We start from the raw sequence: 19047 nt of genomic DNA on the forward strand, positions 1-19047 counted from the left end.
TATTATGTATGAAATAAGTATACACGAGTTGGGGAAACTGTTTGATGTTCTGCAATCTATTCAAGTCCTGACACATTGTTGGTAAGGGATGATTAATATGATCTTTCCACAGTTTCAAGTGGGTCATGGAGATGCTATGGTGGTGAGGGTACGGTTTCTGAACAGGTTAGTAGTCTTTGATACGTATTCAGAGGATCTTTTGATGTAACTAGGTCTGATAGGGGTTGAAGGTGTGAAGCAGCAGTAACGGGTTTGGAAGGAATGTTTTTAAATTTAGTCTATCTTGCAATAATAAAATACAGTACAAAACCACAGTTTTATGAATGAATGAAAATGCATTATAGTAAGCAACAGGTTAGTAAAGGGTTATGGATGAGTGAATGGGAATGTGGTATTAATGAATATAGAAAGCTGAGCAATGAGTTAGTGAAGATATCTATGACTTATCTTACACTAGCAATAAATAATCTTAGGGATTTATAAACATTTTGATCAAATATGGATTAATGAGAAAACGTATAAAAGCACATTAGGGAGGATTTTTCCAAAATGTTTTAAGCAGTCATCCTGAATTAATCAGGGGTAAATATTTTCAATCAGGCAGGCATATTGGAATACCATGACCCTCAAAAGGATCGATAGTTGACTGTTTACTATATAAACTCATTTTATTAGAATAAGTTTCCTTTAATCTGAGGGGCATTACAAATTCCTGTTCGAATTATCTGCACAAAATATCAAAATTAAAACTATTTTAAAGTCTGACAAAAACAAAAGGACCAGTTTGCCCTGTTTTATCAACCAGTATATTGGCAGAAAAAAATACAAAGTAAAATACCTATATTATTTAAGGTATTTCAATAGATAATGGCAGATGCTTTTTGAAAAAGATAGCTTTATTCCTTGTACAGGTACATGTAATCACCTGATCAATTATATTGGCTCTGGGCTATAATTTCAGAGGCAAACTCAGGACTGAAATCAAAACCATTTGGACATATTCATACTGATTAAATTATCATTTTACAATGTTCTTACAATTATTTTAAAAACATTCTTAAATGTTGCTATGATTGTCACTTTGGTCTTGGGACATCAAACAGATAGCTAACAAGTTAATTAGCAATCTGAACAGTATAAAAACAACTGAGTTGTAAAGAAACAAAACACTTCATACTATTCGTTTCATAGGCACATTCCATAATGTCTCAGCCAAATTACTCTTCAATTGTAGATACAGCTATTAGAAAGGTAAACACAGCAATCAAGCTGTGCACACGATATATTCCACAAATACATGAAACTACTATACACTAACCATGTCTTCGGAGAATTCTCTGCTTTTCCCAGCATCCCCAACTTATGACTGGATTTTGTGCATTCTTCTGAGTAATCAAATGAGAGCAGCTCCAACAATGCAGCATTTCCTTGAACTAGACTGAAGGATCAGTCCAGTTCATGTCCTGAAGTCCCAGAGTGAGGTTTGAGTCAACAATTATATTCAGGTTTTGTGACCTCTGCAACACATCCCGCAAAGACTTTCCATTTTCGTACATCCATGTTGTATCATTGATGAAAATAGATGCAACTCTTTGTTTTTGCCATGCTACTCCTTCAAAGAACTCCAAATAACTTGGTTAACAGGAGTTCTCTTTCATGAAACCATGCTTACTCTGCGCCCTATTCCCTTCAGTCTAATTTCCGAGATATAGCCCCTTTAAATGATCAGTTCTACCACTTTCCCCATGACCGATATCAACATTTGACTAGAGGGATAATATTTGCTAATTTACAGTCTGACTGCAAGAACCTAGTGAGTTTTAGAAAAATTAACACCAACACATCTTTCACCCGATTAACTACATTTTTTAAGACCCTCATATGAAGACTGCCTAGACTGAGTGACACGTCTACCCATTCTTACTCTCTGGAGGGTCAAGACTCAGTGATTCACTTTCTCCTTTTCAAAAACCTGTTGAAATCCATGCTCTCTGCTTTTATATTTCTATCTTTCCTTCATATTCTAATGCCTTTACCCTAATTTACCCTTTAGTCATTCTCAGGCATTTTTTTTCTCTCTAACCAGTCATCGGACCTGCCACTTACCTTTGAGAACTTGATGCATTTCCAAACTCTTCCAGCATACCATGGGCGGTGGGTCCTTGAAAATTATTTTAGAATAGTAGGGAACGTACAGATTCTCAGTATTCCAAAATATTCCCTTATATGTCTATCACTGCATGTGTACTGATCTATCCCCTAGCTTAGTCCAGCTCGTTCAGTGAGCTCAGCTTTCATGTCAACAGTTGCTCATCTTCAAATTTAAAATACTTGTCTTTGACCTAGTATACTCATTTTCAAATGCCATGTAAAATTCAATCATACTTGTTTGATGCTACCTGAAGGTACCATTACTCTGGGATCACTCTTTAATCCTGTCAAATTACATAAAACCAAGAGTAATATAAAGCAGCACTATCTTGATAATAATTCTATGAAATCCTCCTCCAGGTTACTGCTGCCAATTTGATTTTTCTATTTTATACGCAGATTCAAGTCATGATAATTATTGCTCATCACAAACATTTAATTTTTCTTCTTCCATTCTTCATCCTACATTTTCTTTTCCTGTTAGGGGCCCAGTTTTCACTAGTGGTTCCCCTGCTATACCTCACTGCACCCGAACAAATTCCACATTCTGATTTCCTAAACCAAGATTAATCTCACTATTACACAAATGCCAACTTTCATTTATGGTAATATTGCTTCACTTTTACCTGGCTACCTATTCTTTTTGAATATCAGAGACTCTGCGATATTCAGGCTCAAATCCTTGCATTCCAGCATCCACATGTATACTATTTATTTTGTTATGGATTCTATATGCGTTCAAATACAGAACCTTTAGTCTTGCCTTTTTGTTATCTTTGCAACATCTAACCTTGATTGTTGCAAGACATCATCTTTTTATTTTTCGGTATTTTTGATCAGGGACTGAAATAGAAAAGCTATCAAAAAAATCAGAGATGTTACAGCACAGGAGACCATTCAACTCATCATGCCTGTACCAGCATGTTAAATTAGCTTAATTACCAAGGACCCATCTCCCCCCACTCCACCCTTGAATATTATATTTATCCATTTAAAGGCTTCAATTGGACCTGCCTCTGCCACACTTACAGATAGGTCCATGGAATTCACTGAGTGAAGGTTTTACTCCTCACTTCACCATAACTTCTTTTGCAGATCGCTTTAATCTGTCATGTTTGTGGTACAAGGGAGCTCATGGATAACAACTGTGTACCCAGGGCAAACATATCTGTATTAAGTGTTTGTGGCTCAAGGAGCTTTGGCTCAGAGTCATTCAGCTGCAGACTCTGCTACAATCAGGGAAGAAAAAAGTTATCAGGATATTTGAATCCAAGATGGTTTAAAGATTGCTGACTTTTTAAAATCAAGTTACCTGATGTTTTATGTGCCGTTTACACAGTTGTTTCTCAAATAATTGGTGGGATGTCTAGTTACAGACAAGTGAGAGCCAGGGGCTTGTATACAAAGAGAAATTTGGCCAACAAGAATTCGCTGATTGTTTGCAGAATAGTGACCAGTTATTGCTCATGAACACCTTCTGCCTGCCAACAACCATGTGATTGTCTCTCAGGTAGCCTGTGTCTCTGAATGCTTGGGAAAAGCCTAATGCTCTCTCAAAGGGAAGGAGTAGTCCATTTTTGTGCAGTAAAACACACCTCAAACCTGAAGAAAGCTAGTTTATTTTCCTTTATCGATTGGTGTAAACTGTGGTTTTTCACCAAATAAGTCAGAATTTTTATAAGCAGGACCCAGCCACCCTGTGTCCATGCAAGGAAGTGAAAGTACTTGAAAAAAGATATCAAGAAGCAGCGTTCTGAAAAGTGAAAAGGATCACCTTAGCGTACCCTACAGACTGCAACTATTAAAATCCTTCACCAGTTTTTACTTCCACCATAATATCCATGTTTGGTTTTTGTGGGTTGGATTTTGCTGTCAGAGATGATGGACCTCACACAAAGCTCACAAAGACAGAACAATCTCTGAACTGTCTCTGAACAGTTTAAATTTGGCTCTTATTCAAGAGGATCTCAAGGCGTTGAACAGAAATGATATCAACAAATAGCAAGCAGTAACACATTCAAGCATTCCCATGGACAATACACTAGGAAATTAAAAGCACCAATTGTCTTTACTTTTAAATTTTCTGGAAGTATAATGATAGACTTTCATTGGATCAAAATGGAAATGAAATAGTACAAATATAAAGATTTTAAAAGATATATATTTTTGAACTCTTATCATCATAATGCCAGTTGAAGTGGTAGATGCAGGTACAGCTAAAACATTTAAAAGATATTTGGATAGGTACATGAATAGGAAAGCTTTACAGGGATATGGGCCAAATGCAGGCAAGTGTGACTAGTTCAGTTTGGGAAACTTAGTCACAGAATCATACAGCATGGAAATAGACCCTTTTGGTTTGACTTGCCCATACTGACTATGTCTCTATGCCTGGCTCACCTTTCAAAAGTGCATTCATCCACTAAAGATGAGAAAAACTTTCAACTGCATTCAACAACTACAAAGCAAAATCACATTCCAAAACACTACAAAAAAAATGGTCAATTTGCAATTTAAACAAGGATAGAGACAGCATGTTAAAGAATATTCAGATACTCAATGTGGAGTCAACAAGTCAGGATGGAGGGGAATCAAAGGAATAGTCAGAATATGTCAGGTAACAGCATACAACGTCTTGGTGCTGAGAAGGAATAGCAAGGAAGCTTGGGATTGAATAGCTAAGCAAAATTCTTAACAATCTGCTTTAGCTCGAGAAAGTTATCAGAACTTTGAACAGAAATTAGTCACAACAGCAGGGAATTTATGGCCAGAGGCATCAATAATGGCTTCAGTTTTCGATTGATTTTGTCAACACAGGCTACTGAAGGTTAAAGAGAGCTGTGCCACATCGAAAGACGATATATACACACACACACACAGAAGATTTTCTTTTCCCAAGCTGTTAAATTTACACATAGCGTTATAAATACAAAAGTAAAGAAATAAAATTCAATAGGCTCTCACTTATGGCTTCTAAACAATTTTTAAAAATTCAGTTTGAAACATGGGGGAAAGCAGGGTGGTTATTTAATTCTTAAAAGGTACGTCAGGTGTGTTGAAAAATCAATATAGAGGTATTAACTCTAACCCACCTACTTCTACTAAAGGCAAGCCAGGCAAGGGGAGGCCCATGAATTCACTCAGGTAGTGGGTAGATTTTAAAGATGATGGTGCGGTTCCATTTAAAACAAACTTATTTACATTTAACGTTATCTTGGTTTCCACAAGGTGAATACCATTATAGCACTGCCTGTGGGCCAGCTGTTTTACCCTCCTTGCCCAACAACTTACTCTGAAATCCCCCAAAATCCAATTAGCTGACCCTACCACGAGCACTATCGCTTTCCTTATTTCTCCCCAATTTCGCAAACACCTCATGGCTGCTGAAACGTTAGTCTTTCCTGCCTCCAACCAACGGTCATCTTTGCTCCTCAGCCTGCCAACTTATTGATGACAGGTAAGTTTCTTTTGGATGTGGAAGGATCCTTTGGGGCATTGGATGGAGGCGAGGGGAGTAGTGTCGACGCTGACCTGTTACCAGCCCTTGACTGCTTCATTTCTAACTGCCGCCATGACATTGACCTCCTGAATCTATCCACCCCTCACCCACTCCAACCTCCCACCCTCACTCCTTCCACTCCAACACCAACCTCAACCTCACCATCAAACCTGCAGACAAGGGGGGTGCAGTGGTAGTTTGGCATACCAACCTCAACACCACTGAAGCCAGGCGCAAACTCAACCTTCTCCTAGTGCCCCCTCAACCACGACCTCAACTATCACCAAACCAATCATCTCCCAGACTACCCACAACCTCATCACCTCTGGGGACCTCCCATCCACAGCCTCCAACCTCACTGTCTGTGAGCCCAGCCAGCTCAATTCTACCTCCTACCGAAGCTTCACAAACCTGACTTTCCTAGTCAACCCATTGTCTCAGCCTGCTCCTGTCCCACTGAACTCATCTCTGCATACCTTGACACTGTCCTGTCCCCCTTAGTCCAGGAACTCCCCACTTACATTCGGGACACCACCCAAGCCCTTCACCTCCTCCAAGATTTTCATGTCCCCAGCCCCCAACATCTTATCTTCACTATGAACATCCAGTCCCTGTACACATCTATCCGCCATGACAAAAGGACTCCAAAGCCCTCAGTTTCTTCCTCTCATGCCGTCCCAACCAATACCCTTCCACTGACACCCTCATCTGCCTGGCTGAACTGGTCCTCACCCTTAACAACTTTTTCTTCCAATTCTCCCACTTCCTTCAAACCAAAGGGTACCCACATGGGACCCAGTTATGCCTGCCTCTTTGTCGGGTATGAGAAACTGTCCGTCTTCTACAGTTACACCGGCACCACCCCCCACCTGTTCCTCCACTACATCGATGACTATGTCAGCACTACCTCGTGCTCCCACGCAGAGACTGAACAGTTCATCAACTTCACTAACACTTTTCACCCCGACCTCCAATTCACTTGGACCATCTCGGACACCTCCCTCCCCTTCTTGGACCTCTCCACCTCCATCTCCAGCGACATACTAACCACGAACATCTAATACAAGCCCACTGACTCCCACAGCTACCTAGACGATAGCTCCTCTCTCGCCACCTCCCGTAAAAACGAAATTCCTTATTCCCAAATCCTCCGCCTCTGCTGCATCTGTTCCCAGGAAGACCAATTCCACCTCAGAAAATCCCAGATGGCCTCATTCTTCCAAGATTACAATTCTCCTTCCCACGTGATTGACGATGTCCTCCATTCCTCCACTTCCTGCACCTTCGCCCTTGAACCGCACCCCTCCCAATGGAACAAGGACAGTGCTCCCCCAGCCCTCACTTTCCACCCCATCAACCTCTGTACACATCACATCATCCTCTGCCACTTCTGCCACCTACAAATGGACCCTATCACCAAACACATTTTTCCCTTCCCACCCCATCAGCGTTCCAGAGAGACGATTCCACCCACAACTCCCTAGTCAGATCCACGCGCACTCCCCACCCCCCTCCCCCGGCAGCCCACACCCCACTCCTGGCACCTTCCCTTGCCACCACAGGAAATGCAAAACCTGCGCTCACATCACTCCCCTCATCTCCATCCAAGACCCCAAATCCAGCAGAAGGATCCTTCCACATCCGACAGAAATTTACCTGTACGTCCACCAATGTCATCTATTGTATCTGTTGCACTCGATGTGGTCTCCTCTTCGTCGGGGAGACACGATGCCTACTTGCGGATCGTTTCAGAGAACATCTCTGAGACATGTGCACCAACCAAGCCCACCGCCCAGTGGCTGAACATTTCAACTCCCCCTCCCACTCCACCAAGGACATGCAGGTCCTGGGCCTCCTCCATCCTCAAACTCTTACCACCTGACACCTGGAGGAAGAACGCCTCATATACCGCTTTGGAACCCTGCAACCACATGGGATCAATGTGGATTTCAACAGTATCCTCATTTCCTCTCACCCCACACCATCCCAGTCCCAAACCTCCATCTTGACACTGTCCTCCTTACCTGTTCATCACCTTTCCCACCTATCCGCTCCACCCTCCTATCTGACCGATCACCTACATCTAACTATTGCATTCTCAGCTACCTTCCCCCAACTCCCCTCCTGTTTATCTCTCAGCCCTCCAGCCCACAAGTCTCATTCCTGATGAAGACACTATACCTGAAACGTCAATTCTCCTCCTCGGATACTGCCGCCTCCTGCCTTGCTTTTCCAGCACCACACACTCGACTCTGATCTCCAGCATCTGCAGTCTTCACTCCTGCCAGTTTTCTTACCTAGTGGTCTGGCTACCTGCCTACTGAGTGTTGAGCAGGAAACTTGGAGGGAAATTCTAAAATATCCTGCTTTTAACTGCAGGATGTTCAGAAAAACAACTTTCTGGGATTCCCATTCATAAGTACACATACATCCCTTCCCTAGCCATGCAGAGCAGAGTCACGTAAGCATCACTTCTAAATTAGAAAATAAAAGAAGGTTGACAATTAGGCAAACCACAAAACGTTCTGCAATTAGAAAACAGAGTGTCCTAGGTATTACTCTCTGCTCAGTCCAGTTTAGATGTTTGCCCTGCTAAAAAGTTCTTTGAAGTAGCAATCTCCTGTATTCCTTATAGATTTCCTTAGGTGATCTAGGCTCAGATTTTTATTGATTAAACTAATACTTAAAGCATAAAATTTAGATTATTCATGCATTTTGATCAAATGTTCCAAATATGTAATAATGCATCAAAAATGACCAAAATGTAAATTTTTACCACCATCGGGAAGGTTTTTCGAGGCATCTTACCTCCCCATGTATTAGATGCTGGAGGCATTGTCGAGATAGATTGCATGGATGGCTGAAATGTTGGCTGGAGATCAAGCAAGTCATTTGGCACTTTGGAAGTGCTGTAGAGTAAAAATAAAAATACTTACTTTGGATGTACTTAATGTAAATATTAACATGTTGAAAGTCAAACTGTTCTGATCTATATGACTTAGCTGTACTTTGGGAAAAGTAGAATGCCACTAAACAAAGATAATCCTTTTGACGGTTTAAGTGGAAGAGGGAGTGACTTCAGATTGAAAGCATCTCCTTTGCTCCCCATGATAAACATTCCTATTACAAATCAAACTTGTCACCAAGCTTATTTGGCATATTGTCAACTTGCTTAGAAACAAAGACATGCATTCTCAAAAGGTGTCTTTCACGATCAGTGTTATCAAGAGTGTTTTACAACCAATGAACTACTGTTTCAAGTGTAGTCAGTCAGTCATAATGAAGAAAAAAGACAAAGAAATGGCAAGCTCCCATAAACTGCAATGCAATAATAATCAAATAGCATGTTTACATAATCCTGTTTGAGGGATAAGCAATCATTACAACTATTATGTTTCCTATTGTGTTCACACACGGCAGGTGTGGTTCCTTTCACTTGTACCATCAAATGGATTTCTATAAAAAGTGCAAGTGTAATTAGACTGAAACATTAGAGACATGCCGAAAAATAATTTGTTATAATATTAGTGTCAACGTTCAGATGCTACACGCACTATTAATGACCAACATAAGTGCAATTATTCAAATTACATTCAGACATTATTTACCTAATCTCCAAACTGAATAATCAATACTTGGGAGATTGTAGTATTTAAACATTTCAAGTATTGCCTTTTATCCAATTTCAATTAAAAATCTCTACAAAAAAGCTGTTTTCCCAATGTCCCGTATGCATTACTTTTCATAAAGCTTACTAGAACTGCATCTGCAAAAAAGACAGTACCAAGTCCAGTAGCGAAACCTACATTCATAGTGAAATTCAGAAGGCAGTAACTATGCTGATTCTGGTGCTGGTGTTGCAAATGCTGAACTAATTGAAGCTGATCTGTAAAGGAGAATAGGGTTCTGTATGTATGCTGGACTGACAAACATCAGTAAACATATTCAAAAGTCACATGCTCAACACTACCAAACAGCAATTAAAAATCTTATACCTGTTGGAAGAACCAGGTGTTGAGAAGAGGTCTACAGCTGCAGTTGTGCTGATACTTCCACCAGAGGTTGAACTGGGTGATGCAGCAGTTGTCGCAGAAGATGGATAGGATTTTTTTGCAAGTTCCCTCAAACGCTGTTCCTGTTATATAGGAACAATTCTAACTATTTAACGGATTTTTGAAAAAAGTTTTAACTAGTCACAAACAAAATGAGAAATGCTCAAATTAGCATTTAAAAGATTTACTGGAGAATTAATTGGAGGATCAACTTTCATCAGCTAATGAAAATATAGGGAAAGGGGAGAATATATTTTTTAAAATTATGTTACTTTGCAAAGTGCAAAAGTAAAAACTGCAGGACTCAAGGTATTCAATAGGACAATGGACGATTAGTTAGAAAGGAAGCTTGTGAGGGCAAGGGGGTAAAGCAGGAGATTAGCACTACATAATGACGCTCAGATGAACAGCCAATGCTGGCACGATGGCCTGAATGGCCTCCTTCTGCACCATAACAATTGTGTGCTTCCGAGATTGCGAATTTGGAAGGAAAGGCGACTAGCTTGGAAGAGTGAATCACTTACAATGGGATACTTTTATGTGCAACGGAAGGAAGCTATACAGTTTAATAGGAATGGGATCATGGAGTAGAAATGGATTTCATGGGAAAGATACACTTTCAGAGAACATCATAAAAGATGGGAGTAAAGCAAGCAAAAGATGTAGGTTTAGGAGTGTGGAAAACAAATATCAGTATTTGGAATTGACTAAGTTCTCTCAATGAAGATGCAAGGTAGTTTATCAAATATCTCAACATTTCTTACAAGTGCACAAGCTATAGGTAATGCCTTGAATTTTGCATTTGTTCTGGGAAGCAAAATGGGGAAGATGAAGGAAGAAAAGCAAGAGCAACAAATGACCTTGAGTGCTTTCAACCGGGCCTGTTCTTCCTCCAAAGCAGCTTGTTTTTCTCTTTCATCGACTCGGCTGAGTGACATGCCTGTGTTAGAAAGTGATGAGACTGCATTTGAAAGGGTGGTAGCTCTGGGGAAGAAAAAAAAGAAACAAGATATTAAACCTGAGCTTCAAAAGAACTAGATATTATTTTACAGATCAGTGACAAGTCCCAGGAACGAACTCCCATGTGCACCTTCTGAAATGAAGCTTAGAAATTCTATTCTGAGGTAACTCTCAAAAAGTAGATACCAAGAGACTGGTTTTAGCTTCACAAAACTATAAAAATAACAGCAAACACAGACGAATTATTTAAAAAATTGTACGAGATCATTTGTCAATCTTATCACTGTCTTCCTACCACTCCAAAAAAGGAATTAATAAAGTAGACGTAATACTTGTAAAGTCTACAAGGAAATTAATAATAGGTATACACAAGGTGGAACATGCAGCTGGTAGCCCATTTGTCACCCTTTGCACAATTATGATTCACTCCTCACCTTTCAATATTCCTCTAGACCTCTCTTTAAAGACAACTGTTGTTGTTGCTATGGCAGGTTACAGTGAGAGCACAGAAGATGCCCTTTAGCCCAATGGGTCTGCACTTCCTTCAGTGCAATCACATCCTTCAGACGGCAACCAGGACTGCACACTGTGCTCCAACCATAGCCCAACCTAAATTTTGTACAGCACCAATAGAACCTCCCTGCTCTTACAATCTCCTTTTCCCTTTTTAAGTAACAAGACATGACCTCATACTTTTCAGGATTAAATTCCATCTGCTGCTCTGTTCATCCGAACAACCATCTATATCTTCCTGTCACTTAAGATCTTCTTTCTCACTGTTAACCACCCAACCAATCTCCATGTCATCCACAAACGTACTTATTAGCTCCTAGCATGCTCAATTGACAGTGGCTAAATGGCTGCTGTTAGTTTTTTTTAAAAAGTACTACACTTTTTTAAAAATACCAAATTCAAATTCCACCATCTACCATGACGGAATTTGAACCCATGTCCCGCAATATTGACGTGTGATTCTAGATTACTAGTCCAATGTCATTAATATAATGCCACCGCTTCGTAACTCTCCAAAACCCGCACTGTAGTCTGCTTGATCATTAGCCCATTTACCATTTTAAAAATCCACTCCTTCTACCACTGATGTACTGTGGCTACAATAGGTATGATATACAACATGTACTGCAAAAGTAAAGGGTTTCATGAACAGCACTTCCACCAGTATGATAAAGATGAGCAGCAGGTACCTGGGAGAACCATCACCTCCAAACTTCAAGTCAAACATAATCTCAATTAGGAGAATCGACATTTTGGGCATGAGCCCTTCTTCAGGAATGCTATTCAGAAGGGCTCATGCCTGAAACGTCGATTGTCCTGCTCCTTGGATGCTGCCTGACCTGCTGCGCTTTACCAGCAACACAGTTTCTCTCATTATTTTACAGCATATCAACGAAGCAGGATTTGACATCAAGTCACAAGTGGCATTTGTGCTGATAGGAAACAGCTTAATCAAACAGATGAGTTTTAATAGATGACTTTGATGTGAAGAGGCAGAGATATTTAGGGAGGAACAGATTAGAGTTCACAGCCAAGACATCTGAAGGCATGGCTGAAATCTTTAAAATTTAGAATGCACAAGGGGCTAGAATTGAATTAATGCAGAAATTGGAGGAGATTGCACACAGAAAAACTGGGTTGAAACCCTCAAGAAATTTGAAAACCAGGACGAGGATTAGAAAAGAGCGTTATTACTTGACCAATAACCGAAGTAGATCAACCAACACAAAAGTGACAGACAGAGAGAATGTGGGACAAATCAAAAAACAAACAGAGTTTTGAATAAACTGATGTTTAAGGAGGGAGAACATGGAAGACAGGCCAGATGGAAAAGTCAAGTCCAGCACATGAAGGCATGGATGGGCACTTCAGCAGTAAATGAATGAAGGCACAGCAGAGTCTGGCAATGCTACAGAAGTAGCTTTGGTTAGAGTGTGGACAATACACTAAGAATATGATACAAAGTTTTTTTTAATAACATAACCAAATATACTGAGGAGGGTAGGGTGCTAAATGTGGTTTAATTGGACTTTAGCCTTTACAAGGTTCTGCATGACAGGCTTATTCGTAATGTTAGATCACATAGCATTCAAGGTGAGCTTGCCAACTGGATTCAAAATTGGATTTATGTTAAGGGTCAGAATTTGACAGAGGCAGACTGGAGGTCTGTGACCAGTGATGTTCCATAGGGATCGGTTTTGTGTCCAGTTTTGTTCATCATTTATATAAATGACTTGGGTGAGCATATAGAAAGCATGATTACTGAGTTTGCAGATGACATCAAAATTGGTGGTATAGTGCACAGTGAGCGTGGTTATCTAAGATTACAAAGAGATCTTGAATAATTGGACTGAGGATTGGCAGATGGAGTTTAATTTGGATAAATTTGTAGTATGTGCCATTTGGTTATGCAAACAAGGACATGACTTATACAATTAATCGTCGGGCCCTGGGTAGTGTTGCAGAACAGAGAAACCTAAGGTTTCAGGTACATAATTCTTTGTGTCACAGGTAGACAGGACAGTTAAGAAGGTGTTTCGCATGCATGCCTTCATTGCTCAAATCTTTCAGCAAAGGGGTTGGGACGTCATGTTGAGGTTGTACAGGACACTGGTGAGGCCTCTTCTGGAGTATAGTGTCCAGTTCTGGCTGCCCTATTTCAGGAATGATACTATTAAACTGGAGAGGGTTCAAAGTTAAAAATCACACAACACCAGGTTATAGTCCAACAGGTTTAATTGGAAGCACACTAGCTTTCGGAGCGACGCTCCTTCATCAGCTGATTGTGGAGGGCTCGATCGTAACACAGAATTTATAGCAAAAATTTGCAGTGTGCTGTAACTGAAATTATACATTGAAAAATTGATTGTCTGTTAAGCCTTTCATCTGTTAGAATACAGTGATAGTTTCACTTCTTTCATGTGCAAATCACAAAACTTTTTTTTAAAAAAGTTGCATTCGCGGGTTAGCTGTTAACCATGGTGATAGCTAGACAATATGTGGAAGGTGTTAGCCCCCTGTGTTCTCTGTCTATGACCTGATGTTTAGATTGTTATCTCACTTTTTAGATTAGAATCAGAGTTTTACATAAATTCATGCACTTTTTGAGCTCAGAGTTCTACATGAATGTATGCAGTTTTTGAGCAAAGTGCAATATAACTCCAAGTGCAAATTCACCCCACAAAATATATGTGTGCATGTGTGTGTGTATATACGTGTGTGTGTGTGTGTATATACATGTGTGTGCGCGTGTGCATGTGTGTGTATATACGTGTGTATACGTGTGTGTGCGTGTGAACACACACACACACACACACACACACACACAGTGTCTTAAGTCTGTGAGGGGGTGCATGTGTGATTGTGTGTGTCTATAAGGGTATGTGTGGGTGTCTATGTGTGCATTTTGTTCCTCCTTCACTAGATGCCAGATAACCAAATCTGACAAATTAGCTATGATGGAGGATTTGACAACGGTAAATGAACTAAGGATCATCATGTTACCTGATATATGTGAAAATTAGTGTTTTTTTCTTAGGACACCAAAAAAGAGCAAGTAAATACGATATTAGATGCAGGCAAAGATAAATCCTTAGTTACACTAGGAAAAATGGGAAAATAAGCTAAGTAAGAATGCACCACGCAAGTTCTACCCAGCTAGATTATAACAGAGACATTGGAAGACCAAGTGCTCAACCAAATTAAAGGATGTAGTCAGGCCAAGAAGAGTAAAAATAGCTTGCCTTTGTCACAATCAAATATAAATGTATTTTAGGAATTCTGCAAGAGCAAAGGCAGAAATCTGATTGGAGGATTTCAAACAAAGGATTCAGTGAAAGATGGGCACGGGCTAATTTTGCCAAACCAGTGTTAAGGATATGTCACTGATTGGATGTGGATACATCAGCATTAACCTATCAAACAAGACTACTTGCATGCCAAACGGCATAAACAGCAAGCAATAGACAGACTAAGCAATCTCATAAAAAGTGGATTAGATGTAACTTCTACAGTTCTTCCACATTCAGTCGTGAATGTCGGTGGACAACTAAACAACTCACTGGAGGAGGCGGCTCCACAAATATCCCATTCGCAATGATGGAGGAGTCCAGCATATCACTGCAAAAGCTAACTCTGATGCAGTCGCAACAATCTTCAGTCAGAACTGCCGAGTGGTTCATCAATCCTGGGTTCCTCCAGTGATCCCCAGCATCACCGATACCAGTCTCCAGCCAATTTGATTCACTCCACATGATATCGAGAAATGGCTGGAGACACTGGATACTGCAAAAGCAATGGATCCAGATAACAATCCAGCAATAGCACTGAAGATATGTGCTCCAGAACTTGCCTCACCCCTAGCCAAGCTCTTCCAGGACAGTTACAAGACTGGCATCTACACAACAATGGGGAATAATTGTGCAGTATCTCCTGTACACAAAATGTAGGACAAATCGAACCCGGCCAATTACCAACCAGTCTATTCTCCATCATCTCCATAAAGTGATGGAAAGGGTCATCAACGATGCTATCAAGCAGCACCTCCTCAGCAACAACCTGCTCAGTGATGCTCAGTTTGGGTTTCGCCAGGGTCACTCAGCTCCTGATCTCATTACAGCCTTGGTTCAAATATGGACAAAAGAGCTGATTCCAGAGATGAGGTGAGCATGACAGCCCTTGACATTAAGGCCACATTTGACTGAATACGGCATCGAGAAGCCCTGGCAAAAAGTCATCTCAATTCCAGGACATCTCTGCAGGAGTCCCTAAGGGTAGTGTCCCAGGCCCAACAATCTTCAGCTGCTTCATGAATGATCTTCCCTCTGGTAGAAGGTCAGAAGTGGGAATGTTCGCCAATGAATGCACAGCGTTCAGCACCATTTGCGAATCCTCACATATTGAAGCAACCCGTGCTCAAATGCAACAAGATCTGTACAATATCCAGGCTTGGGTCGACAAGTGACAAGTAACATTTGCGCCACACAAATGCCAGACAATGAACATGACGAATAAGAGACACTAAACACTGCCCTTTGACATTCAATGGTATTACCAGCACTGAATCCCCCACTGTCAACATCGTTGGGGTTTCTACTGACCAGAAACTCAACTGGACTCACCACATAAACAGAGTAGCTACAAGAACAGGTCAGAGACTAGGGATACTGCGGCGAGTAAGTCACCTCCTGACACCCCGAAGTCTATCTACCACCTACAAGGGACAAGTCAGGAGGGTGATGGAATATTCCCCACTTGCTTGGATGGGTGCAGCTCCAACAACACTCAAGAAGTTTGGCAACATCCAGGACAAAGCAACCTACTTGATTGGCATCACATCCACAAACATGCAATCCCTCCACCACCAGCACTCAGTAGCAGCAGTGTGTACTATCTACAAGATGCACTGCAGAAATTCACCAAAGATCCTAAGACAGCACGTTCCAAACCCATGACCACTTCCACCTAGAAGAACAAGGGCAGCAGGTACTTGGGAACACCACCACCACCACTGGCCAGTTCCCCTCCAAGCCACTCACCAGCCTGACTTGGAAATATATTGTGATTCCTTCACAGTCGTTGGGTCAGAAATCTGAAATTCTCTCCCTATCAGCATTGTGGGTTAACCCACAGTTAGTGGACTGTAGCAATTCAAGAAGGCAGCGCACTACCATCTTCTCAAGGGCAAATAGGGATAGGCTATCAATGCTGGCCAGGCAGCAACGTCCAAGTCCCACAAATTAATAAAGCAAACCTCGGAAACTGTCATCTGCCAGACCATGGAATGTAACCACATTGGCTTTGCAAGACTGCAATGTTCCAGTCATGGCAAACACTAACCCCACCACTGTGGTTTATAGGGCCATTAAAGAGCAGGTGGTCGGGGGATCCAAGATGGCGGCGACCCAGCAAGTCTGAGTCTATAGTGCTCCTCCCAAGACTTGGGTAAAGTGGGTCACCCAACCCCACCACACTCACCAAATCATTTATAATAGCTGTTTAATTTAATTAGTTGCTTAGTATTAAATTTAAACAATCTAATATTTAGTAAAAATGATCAAAAGGAAGGGAGCCCGCAGCTCTCAGCAAGTAGGAACCCCTCCCCCACCCTCTCCAGCTGCAGCTGAGACGTCCACAGCCGCCCCGGGGGACTTACCTACAGTGACAAGCCTTGTGGAAATGATCTCCAAACTGGATGCGAAGATTGACGCTTTTATCGAAGAATCCCGAAATCGATGGGACTCACTCTCGGCCGCACTGCAGAAGCATGACCGAGACATCCAGGAAATCGAGCGCCAAGTCGGAGGGGCGGAGGTAAAAGGCCGCGAACTCCGAAACTACAGCGCAATCGGCCATGGATCAGGTCCGGACTCTCGAACAGCGAGTCCGGACCTTAGAGAATCATATTGATGACCTCAAAAAAATATTTGTTTGCTGGGCCTTCCCGAACGGGAAGAGGAAGGCCAGCTTACAGCATTCCTCGAGCAGTGGCTGCCACAGCTTTTAAATCTGGAAGCTGGATCAGGCCAGGTAAGGGTAGAATGGGCCTACCGGGTTGCAATACGCGGGCCCGACTCGAACCAGCGCCCACGCCCGGTCCTGTTCCGGCTGCAGAGCTATAGGTACAGGCAGATACTCCTAGAAGCTTCTAGAAATCTTGGAAAAGACCCCAAGCTATGATCTATAAATGATCCAAGATCATGTTATTCCAGGACTTTTCCCCAGTTCTGGTCCGAAAAGAGGAAGGCATTCGACAAGGCGAAGAAGCGTTTAAGGGACTTAAATATTCAGTACTCCTTACGCTACCCAGCGACGCTACGCTTTAACCATGAAGGATCTGTGTATAACTTCGGATCACCAGAAAACGCTAAGGAATTCTTAAACTCTCTTAGATAAACTATAAGAGATAATATGGATATTGGTTTGCCTTTCCCCCCGCTTTGGTTTATATCCCTCCACTTTTTTTCTTTTTTCTTACCTTACTGTTTAATATTATCATGGGGGGTGGGGAGAGGGATTTGATTTTCTCCCCCACCACCTTGGGGTTGTCTTAATTTATTCTTTTATGGATATATGTGGGTATGTATGTATATGTGTGTTTTATATATATATAGCCGGGGGGTTTGGTTAATGTTGGTGGGGGGAGGTGGTTACCTTATTCTATTTTACCTCTGTCTTTAGGAGCGGGGTTGTTTCTCCGTTGTTATTTTGTATTATTATATTTAATTATTATTTGTTGAGGTTGTAATTTTATAGTTATATGTTTATATATGGTATTAACATTACCAAATATATCCAGGTGTTGGTGTGGGCGGGGGTAGGGTGCTCACTGTTAACTCTAGCTTTGTATTATATCTGAATTCTCCTCATTTTATTGAAGACTGCCTGGGTCAAGGTTGGGGCATTGGTTGGGAGAGGATATGATGGACTTTTGGAAAGGAAGTGACACCCCCTGGGAACAAGGGGGAAAATCTCCACTTAAATGCGTATTTTTTTTATTATTTAGAAATAGTTTTTTATTATACTGTTGTGAGTGTATTAGAGAGCCTTTATTTTTGTGAATTTTATATGCTCTATGCTCGGGATGTTCTGGATAGGGTTTCCCCTCCCGAGGGGTCTCGGATTTGCCCGGATGATTATGGTCATCAGTCGGTTAAGTGGTGCACCTGGAATGTCAAGGGGAGTAATTCGCCAGTCAAAGGAAGAAAATATTATCAAATCTTAAGAAAGAGTTGATATAGCTCTCCTACAGGAGACACACCTGTTGGATCAAGAACACTTGAAACTACGACAGGGTGGATTTGATTAGGCCTTTTTTTCTTCTTTTAGCTCAAAAAGCAGGGGAGTTGGTATTCTTGTTCGGAAGAATTTCCCTTTCAAAACCCTAAATCAGATAAAAGACAAATCTGGACGATAGATTTTGATTAAAGCCCTCATAAATGGAGAGGAATATGGGATTTTAAATTTGTACTGCCCCCGGCACACCCCTTTAAATTTATAACGGAAGCCTTTTCAAAACTGATGGCTTTTGATGCCCATCATACAATTATAGGGGGAGACTTTAATTGTATTATGGATCCGGAAATAGATAGGATTCCCAAGAGGACTGTAGGAGTATCTCCCAGGTCTAGACAATTCGTGGATCTGAACAAAGAATTAGGATTAGTAGATGTATGGAGATGTCTTCATCCACAGGGCAGAGATTTTTCTTTCTACTCCAATCCACATAAATGTCATACCAGAATCGATATGTTTTTTGCCCCCTCGATTTTTTAAAATTCCATATCATCCTGTAAAATAGATAGTATAGCAATTTCCGACCATGCTGCTGTATATATGGAAACTAAGGCGAGGAACAATGGGACATCCCCTCGG

General features: G+C 41.2%; 1 protein-coding gene across 11 annotated transcripts in view; it reads right to left on the reverse strand.

Moving 5' to 3' along the window:
* picalma (phosphatidylinositol binding clathrin assembly protein a) overlaps window positions 1–19047 on the reverse strand; it is a 166303-nt gene that overhangs the window by 57542 nt on the left and 89714 nt on the right. For all 11 annotated transcript variants that reach the window (XM_072577722.1, XM_072577723.1, XM_072577727.1 and 8 more), the window contains exons 10-12: window positions 10563–10686; window positions 9646–9785; window positions 8459–8559 (exon numbers count right to left, since the gene is read on the reverse strand). In XM_072577722.1, coding sequence (XP_072433823.1) covers window positions 8459–8559; window positions 9646–9785; window positions 10563–10686 — 365 coding nt within the window. The remainder of the gene's footprint in view (window positions 1–8458; window positions 8560–9645; window positions 9786–10562; window positions 10687–19047) is intronic.

This window comes from Chiloscyllium punctatum, chromosome 9 (genome assembly GCF_047496795.1).
Source record: "Chiloscyllium punctatum isolate Juve2018m chromosome 9, sChiPun1.3, whole genome shotgun sequence".
NCBI lineage: Eukaryota > Metazoa > Chordata > Chondrichthyes > Orectolobiformes > Hemiscylliidae > Chiloscyllium > Chiloscyllium punctatum.